At 25.3% G+C, this 9,311-nt stretch overlaps 2 protein-coding genes across 2 annotated transcripts; both read left to right on the plus strand.

Annotated features, from left to right (window-relative positions):
* Nucleotides 1–635: 635 nt before the first annotated feature.
* Nucleotides 636–8,584, plus strand: LOC112600234 (zinc finger protein 60-like). The gene is made up of 5 exons (XM_025347415.1): nt 636–757; nt 847–1,264; nt 4,047–4,119; nt 4,257–4,419; nt 5,537–8,584. The coding sequence occupies exons 3-5, from the start codon at nt 4,058–4,060 to the stop codon at nt 8,570–8,572; spliced, it is 3,261 nt and encodes a 1,086-aa protein (XP_025203200.1). The 5' UTR covers nt 636–757; nt 847–1,264; nt 4,047–4,057; the 3' UTR covers nt 8,573–8,584.
* On the plus strand, nt 8,583–9,064 carry LOC112600236 (zinc finger protein 431-like). Its single transcript, XM_025347418.1, has one exon. It carries the CDS (start codon nt 8,629–8,631, stop codon nt 9,049–9,051), a length of 423 nt encoding a protein of 140 aa, XP_025203203.1. The 5' UTR covers nt 8,583–8,628; the 3' UTR covers nt 9,052–9,064.
* Nucleotides 9,065–9,311: the final 247 nt, after the last annotated feature.

Raw genomic sequence — 9,311 nt, forward strand, 5'->3', positions numbered from 1 at the left:
ATATAGGTGATGTTTGAAGTTCGCCCCCCCCCCTATAAAAGGGTCTAGGGACGCCACTGGTTACTCGTACAATCGCATGTAGAGGGATTCGCTCACATGATACGAGTTACTCTATTTTTATAAATTGAATTAGTAACATCAGTTTGTAAATATTGCCCCAAATGCATATGATGGCTAACTTGTTATTGGAGTGTAAAATTTATAATATACAAAGTCTGCTATCTAGTTTAATATAAATATCTACGTATCCTTCATTTCTGCCGCGCATAGCCCCAGTCCCTTTTATTGTGTATATATTTTTGTGATTGTATCGTTCGTGATTTGGATCTCGTGTAATACTTAATTACCTGTGGCATGAACCATACACTTAAATTTACTTGCTATCATAAATCTAATACTCCGAGTATAACAGTTACCTAACCTGATATTCGGTCATGGAACTGAGTATAAGACGCTGGTGCAATACATAGGTTAGGTAGTATAGCACTCAAAATGTATTTAATATTTAGTATTTTTTATACCGGTCACGAGTTCAAACTCCCGACATATCATCCTAGTAAGTTTGTTGCTTAATGTTAATCGCTATTAAATACCAATTTTAGAAAATTCAGCAATTTGGGCAGAACGTTAATCATTCCGGCATCCTGCATTCAGCTTTAGTGACTTCAAAATTTCAATTTTTCTAACGTTTGAGGGGTTTACATACAAATTAATGCTGATTTGAACCGCGATTCCGAAAATAAGGAGCAAATAAACGGTATTACGATAAATTAGTAGTTAGGTTTCGTAATAACATGCTCCAAATATTTTTAATGATTTTATAATTTTTATTTGTAATTTTTTCAGCTATCTGATGGTAGCAGAACGCCGAGTCAGCCGCTTATGACTACAAGGAAAGGTTAACAGTTTGAATTGGTTGCGCACAAAAATCCGTATAATCAAACTACAAAATAAGTTATTCTGTGATCAGAAATCGGTTTTTAACACAATCTGAACAGCTGAACCTGCACAAATACTCAATACCGAAACGTTTACGTCTTCGCTGTTCTGGATTCCAGATTTTATTTTCGTTGAAATCGTTTTTATTCTATACAAATTGCTCTGTGGCTTTCAGTGTGTGCTTCAATACGTGTAACCAACATACAGCTGTGTGATTGATTGAGATTTTGGTATATGACCGACAATCCAGTCTGATTTTTGCATTCTGGTTTCATTGTGTGCGTGATTGTAATTAACTTGTCACCCATCTCCTAGTGATAAAATAGTAAGTCAACCTTATTATTACAACCATTAATAGTTTTATTATATGTTTAATTTTTTTTATTATTTGGAATTTATTAAGTTTTAATTTAAGTAGTTTTGTTGATCTTGGCATAAGAGTATAATAATTGATAGGTAATTTTTGATACAAACACACTATGTAAATAGTGGCACCTAAATGTAAAAGATGCCCTTTTTTTTTGGTTGAATTGTGTATAAAATTTTCAGTAAAGTTCTACTTTTATCATCCATACAATATTCTTTTTTATGAAATTCACAAATTTATTGTTCTCTGTATTTGTATGCCTTAAGTTTTTTGCATGTCTACACCTATCAATTAAAAATTATCATCTAAATCGATATGCTCAATTCATTGTATTCTCATTGTAATTTCAAGAAAGTATTCCCCTTCCCTATGCTAGTTAATAAACTAGAATAATATTAATATCTTTTATTATGATAAAAGTTACATTATAAACTAGTAGTTCAACTCAAATGTCTCTTGTGTCATAACATTTAGTTGAGTACATAATTCCTTAATTTAGGGATTTTATTTTTGGTTTTACAGTTTTATATTCTCTTATATTTATTTAAATGTATAGTAATTATATATTTATAATATGGGTTTAATAACTATTAAAAATAAACAATTTTGTCTTAGTTATATTTATGTTTGTACACCTAAGTGTGTACATGTCCTCTTTAAGGAGAAACAAGACTATGTAATTTAAGGTTTAAGGGATCTAAGCCTTTCCTGATTTTTTTTTTTTAGTCATGATGTTGATGTGTGACAACAATATTTGGAATAAATCTTTATGAATACTTATGGATGTGGTTAAATTAAACCAATTTAAATATAAAAAAAATAAAATGTTCTAATGTTTAAATTGCAAAATTAGGTTTGAGGTTATTTTTTAGTTTTTTAGTTTAGGTAATTACAAAGCAGAAGCTATTCTGTTATTAGGAAAATATTTATATATATTATAGTACATTTTAATTTTAATATTTTATAAATATTTTTTACTTTTACAAAGTAAAGTAAAAAGGTAAGGAAGTCACTTATATCTCTTGTGGCCTCGTATGCACACACACTTATGGAATTTCACATATTACCAAAACACAATATAATATAATGAATTTAGAACATTTTGTCTATTTAAAAATTATTTGGCTAAAATCATAGGTATTTGTAGGTCAACATTTCATGTGGTACCTTCAATATTTTTAGGCCCTCTTAATATAAATAATGTAAAATTATTATGTATAAATGTAAGGTAAATATGTGTAGATTTATACAAAGATTTTTTAACAATACACAAATATGGTAAATAAAAAAAAAATAATAGTTTTATAGCACTTCTAGCTCTATTGTTTAAATTAGTTTAAATTTAGCGCATGACTTCAGTTATATTTTTTAAAATTTTCTTTTATTCGATTAATTATAGTAAAATATTATATTGTCTTATCATTGGATATTTTATTATATAATTTATTTCATACAATTATAGTTGTTAAGTCTTATATAATGTATTATTTTGTAATGCATGTACATAGTACATTCTAAGTAAAATAATTTATATTAGTATATCTCTATTGAACTATTTTTTAATACTTATAATAATGTTATATATTATTATTTGTTAGTAATTTTATAGAAAAATATTTATGTGAATAATAATAGTAAAAAAATGTTTAATCTGATAAAATATAAATATTTATTCACAATTTTTGTAAATATTACCTAAAGTAAAATATTAGATGAACTGACAAATAATAATAAAAAACAAGATTCAGCTAAAATTTTATTGTTACTTAAATATTAATTTTTAAGTTTCTATTGTTAATTAATATATCCAACCTATAATCAATGATTTAGAGCACATTAAAAAACCAGCCTCATCCCTTTTTATGGTATATATGAACTAAATCAACTCAAACTTAAATAACATAAATAATTTCATTACTTGGGGTTGGTTTTGAAAACCAATTTTATGATTAGTGGCAGAAGAATATTTTCAAATATTTTGCACATATATAAAAAAATAGATATTCATTATAAATTATGAAAATAAATGTTAAAATTAACTAAAGAAATTTAAGTTAATACAATATTGATAATTCTTCTAGTTATAGTTACATTATAATGCTCTATTTTGTCAGAAAAATGTTTTACCATTTTTTGTATTAAATTTAAATTTTATTTTCGTGGATAGATGATGTCATCGATACATTTCTATTTTATTGCTTAAAATTCCTTGGATGAGAGTTGAATCTATAAATATATACTTATAACCTGCTATGTAGTGTGCTCTTGAAAAATCGAATGAGTGGATTCTGAAATCATTGGCATCAAATATTCACATGTACGTTTTTTTAAATTTTTGTATAGAAATATTAAAATTTAATTAGTTTAAAACTAAAATTGATTTAAAAACTCTTGACTTTATTTCTTATGGGCACTTTAAACAACCATACAAGTATAATTTATTTATTTATTAATCAACCTCTTTTATACAATTTTTATTTGTTACACAATAAAAAACTAGTGGATTCTCTTTAAATTCTGTATTCACTTATTTTGATTTATTTAATTTTTTAAATGTATCTTTTATTAAATTAAAGAATGGCATTCAGTTTTAGTTGATAAAAAAATATCTGCAATTATCCAGGTGTATATTTTATATATATAAAAAAAAAAAAATACTATTGAATAAATATATATTTGATTTAATTAGATTTAATATAGTTTATATACACTTGACATCAATTAATATTTTAATTTTTAGAATTTTCTGAAATGACTCCAATGAAAGATAACATGAAGGTTAAAGTCACTGGTGCTGTTGATGCTGTTACCAGGTATTTTCACATTATTAAAATCCTTATAAATTTTCTTCTCTTTTTAATTTAATATAATTATATTTTATAAAATATTAATTAAATCTTAAAATTGTATAGTCAATTATATGTTGAAAACACTATTGAAAATCTTACAGGACTACAGTTGAAGATAATCATGTGTCTTTGATAATTGAAAATACTGAGAATGTTATAAAGATTGAAACTGATATATTCAATGATTATGTGTGGAATAGTACTATCGAAATTTCTAAAGATGTTGCCAACGATAATAATGTGAAGTTACCTTTGGAATCTCAGGTAATATATCTAATATAGTATTCTTGTCATTTGATTTTTACCACATGTTTTCACATGTCGTATTTAGACTATAACTATTAATGTTTAGTTTAATATGTAATCTACCACTCTTTTTAATATAATTTCTGTATTTTTCATTATATACTAAACTAACGTTATTAACCAAATTTCAATTTCTCTTTCAAAAATTTTATGTAATATTTATCTCTTTTTTCCACCATAACAGTGCTGTTTCTTCTAACTAAACAATTAATCACAACTTTGAAATTTAAAAGAATAAAAACATAATTATATATCATACATTGTATATTGTCAATGTAGTAGAGATTCATACTTAGTATAAAATATATCAAAAACAAAAATTTTGTTAATCTACAATAAATATTAGCTTTTTTAAGTCGGTTGAAGACTTTATTACGATAACCAGGGCTTGTAATTTTATACATCTAAGATCATAAAAATATGCAATGGTATGCGCATATTAAAATATCAAAATATACACAAATATGTGTTTATTTTTAATTAAAAAAAAATAAATACTTGTACAAATTAAATTTAAAAATTGAAATGTGAAATCTGGAGTTATGCTATAGGTTATTGCCTTATCAGCATTATCATAGTCGAAATCATAAAATAAGATTATTGTAGAATAAGTAATGTATATTATATCTATATATTTGTTTTCTAAATAACATTTTTATAACATGTCAAAAAGGAAAATTTTTCATTAATATTTAAAAAATATGTAAACTCATAGACAATGCAATAAAAATGAATAAAGTTTTGCAATATGCAAGTGAAAAAAAATAACCTAAAATGTACATTAAATAAAATTTTCATAGTTTAAAATTCTTACATTAAAAAACAAATATGCAATAAAATACCGAGCCCTGATGATAACCAAGAAATTTAGATTCTAATTTTAGCAAATGGCGATACATTTTATTAGTTACAATCATTTATAAATAAATATACATATAGTGGTGTATGTATAATAAGTAACAATCCTACCCGTCAAAATAGATAGACCATGTGGTAGACCGCATATGACAAGAATCTTCTAAAAAACATTAAAATATATTAATTATTTTATTTATAAATATTTTTGTCTTTATAGGGTGTCCCAGTTAATAATATTGACTTAAATCCTAAAGATACAAATTATAAATTATTCTACTGCAAATATTGTGGAAAACAGTTTAAGTTCAGATTTGGTTTGAATAAACATATTCAAAAATGTCATAATCACACGCATGAATGCAAATTTTGTAAACTTACTATTGATAAGAGTAAATATAATGAACATGTTAAAAACCATGAAAAAGATGAAACTAGGATTGATATTACTCCTAATATAAAATCGCGCAAATTAAATGATGTTTGGAAAAGTGAAATAAATGAATTTAAGTGTAATATTTGTTTTCAAAAATGTCATAGTGAAAAGAATTTAGTGGAACATATGGAAATTCATGACAACGATTCAATACAGTGTAATGATTGCTTAAAGTATGTATTAATTTCTAAATTAAATAATCATATGCAAGAATTGCATAATAAACATTTTTTTAAATGTAAGAAATGTAACTTACTATTTGAAAAAGAAAAATACTTAAACTGTCATTTAATGCTTTGCTTAAAAAGCTCTTATACCAAATTCAAGCCTAATTCAACGACTTGTTCTGCTTGTGGAATTGCTTTTAATAGTTATTTATCATTGAAGAATCATATGACTATTGGTTGTGAGCATTATACTTGTAAATATTGTGAACAGTTTTTTAATTCAAGGATTTTATGGTTAAGACATGTGAGTGTTCATGAAAAAGATGAACAATACGTAATGTTAACAGTAAATAACGATAAAACAACTACAACTAGAGAACATAATCAAACTGAGGTTGTAAATGATTCTTCTTTCAATACAAATAAAGGACAGTTATTATCTACCAATGTTACAGGAAGAAATAGCTTAGATCAAACTGATTTAGTCAGCAGCAATACAACAATTGTATCAACTGTTTCAAATAATTCAATAACAAATAGTTGTGTTGTTTTGAATAGTAATCAAGAAAAAAACTTGTGTATAATTAACAGAGAAACAAATAGTTCAGATCAAATGAATTTAAAAAACAATAATGAATCAATAATTTCGACTGTTTCACATAACTCAATAGTGAACAATTGCCATATGTTAAATATTAAAGAAGAAAAAAGCATAAGTACAAATGTCAGAGAAAGAAACAGTTTTGATCAAATGGATTTAGTGAATAGCGATGAACCAACTATAGCAAACAAACCTCTTGATTTAATGGCAAGCCCAAACCCTACTAGTATAGATAGTAATAGTGTTGCATCTATAGTTAGGGAAACACTTTACTTCTGTATTAAAAAATTGCCTAATATTAAAAATGTATCTTGCAATGACAATTATGAACAGACATCGCACGTCAATGTTATATTTTTATGTAGAATTTGTAAAAAATCTCCATTTTCAAATATACATTTGTTTGCATTGCATATGAGTGATCACCGTGAATGTAACATGCATGAATGTATTGTGTGTGATAAAACATTTAAAACTGTATCTCTTTGGGTAAACCATATGATTGTTCATCAACAGCAATTAGATTTAAATGTATCAACAGTTCAGTGTTCTCCTATAAAAACTGAACCTCATACATTAGGCTCAATCAAAGTTGAAAATATGGAGTCTCAAATTTGTACAACTTCAAAAAATAGAAAATTTATATCTTCATCGCATGGTTCATATTCAGATAAAACAAGCTTGAATAATAGTGACAAAAAAAAAATATATCGATATGACTGTAGTATATGTAAAAAATTATTTCCTTCAAAGGTTGCATTAGAAGCTCATCAAACACTTCATAATAAACCACAGTCATTTTCTTGTAAGTATTGTAAAAGAATATTTTCTAAAAAGGCTTATTGTACAAATCATGAAAAATCTCACATTAAAAATGAATATAAAAACAAATTATCAGCTCCTACAGATATCGATTTGAATAATTGTATTAATTTAAGAAATAAGAAGAAATGTACAGTTTGCACCATTTGTAATAAACAATTTGCAAGTGTTGGTTCCTTAAGCAATCACATGTATATTCATTTAGATCATAAATCATACGAATGTCAATATTGTAACAAAAAATATATTAAGAAAGCTTATTACATGAAACATGTGAAAAAACATGTATTCCAAAATGGAATTTTAAGTGCTTCCAAACTAGAAATAAATAATACAACAGTTGAAGATAATGAAGTACCAAAAATCGAAAATTGTGATGATTTTGAGTTAGTTCATAATCCAGTTGATGGATATTTAAATGATACAAATTTAACTAACATAAAATTGTTTACTTGTGATGTATGTGAGGAAAAATTCTCTTGTCCATCTCAATTGAATCAACACCGAACGTTACATTCTGGTATTGTACCATATGTATGCAAAATTTGTAATAGATCTTTCCCCTTCAAATTCCGATGGAATTTACATTTAAAAGAACATTATAAAAATAATATTAAAAATTTACAAAATAAACTTCATACTAATAACCAAAACTCAAATATTGGTAAACAAAAGATTGAATCTTTTCATAATCAAGATACGATGAAATGTCAATATTGTAAAAAAGAATTTAACTCAATATCTCAGTTGAAAAATCATTTAGGAAGGACCGAGGAATGTCGTCGCCATTGTAAAATTAACTTTCCAGAACTTCCATCAAATCAAGCTTCAGAGAATTTTACCAAATCTTGTCGATCTCAATGCAATATTTGTAAGAAAACATTTAGTACCTCTTACAATCGATTTGTACATTTAAGAAATGTTCACAAAATATTAGATACAACAGTTTTGAATATTGATAATCATACCAGTTTTCAAAAAGACAAAGTGATGGAAATAGTTCAGAACCCAGTGACTAAGGAACAAAATAGAGATGATCGTAAAAAATGTAAGTTTTGTGATAAATTATACAGTAATAAAGGTAATTTAAGTCGCCACATATCTATGGTTCACACAAACCGTTATGAACAAATAACCTGTCATATTTGTCTAATGACATTTAAAAACAAATTTTCATATATACCACATTTAAAAATGAAACACAACGACTATTTCAAAATGATGAATTAATAAAGAATAAAAGAACCAATAGATAAATTATATCAAAGAATAAAAAAGGAATAATTATGAAATACTTTTGCAAAATTTGTTTAATGAACTTTGCTGACGATATTACATTACAAGAACATTTAAAGATACATATAGTAAATATGTATAAGTGTAAAGACTATGGTCAGCAATTTGAAACAAATGCTACTTTAGCTAAACATATTTTGGAAAACCATAGGGCTAATATTTCTACCTATAATAAAAATAAACAGGTCAAGAATTATGAAAGCCAAAATGATTCTTCAGAAGTAATTATTAGTAATCCCACTCAATGTAAAGTTTGTTTGAAAATCTTAAAAGATCATGGTTATTTACATGTACACATGAGATTACACACAGGTGTCAAACCATTCGAATGTGATAAGTGTAACATGGCTTTCAGATTTAATTCAAGCTTAAAAATTCATCAAGAGAAACATCTGCTAGGTGAAATCTCATAGCTATATTAATGTATTCTAAAATAAAATTTTAAGCCATTAGAAATTTCAATACATATTGACTTTTATGGTATAGAAATATTTTCATTATTGTAACTATTTATACAGTATAATTAAGCTTATACTGTAGATTAAATGTATTTAAATGATGTACGCATATATTTAAAAAAAAATATTTGTATTGTAAATAATATTTAAGGTTTACCTATTTTTGTATTAATTTAATATAAGTGTTAAGAATTTTTTCCATTAACCATAACTTG

Source organism: Melanaphis sacchari, unplaced genomic scaffold (genome assembly GCF_002803265.2).
Source record: "Melanaphis sacchari strain LSU unplaced genomic scaffold, SCAv2.0 Contig62_pilon_pilon, whole genome shotgun sequence".
Taxonomy (NCBI): domain Eukaryota; kingdom Metazoa; phylum Arthropoda; class Insecta; order Hemiptera; family Aphididae; genus Melanaphis; species Melanaphis sacchari.

Excerpts from the sequence above, each read along its gene's own strand:
- LOC112600234 (XM_025347415.1), top strand. The coding sequence starts at position 4,058 with ATGACTCCAATGAAAGATAACATGAAGGTTAAAGTCACTGGTGCTGTT. Across the intron at positions 4,120-4,256 it reads GCTGTTGATGCTGTTACCAG|GACTACAGTTGAAGATAATC; the intron begins GTATTTTCACAT and ends AAAATCTTACAG. Across the intron at positions 4,420-5,536 it reads AGTTACCTTTGGAATCTCAG|GGTGTCCCAGTTAATAATAT; the intron begins GTAATATATCTA and ends TTGTCTTTATAG.
- LOC112600236 (XM_025347418.1), top strand. The coding sequence starts at position 8,629 with ATGAAATACTTTTGCAAAATTTGTTTAATGAACTTTGCTGACGATATT.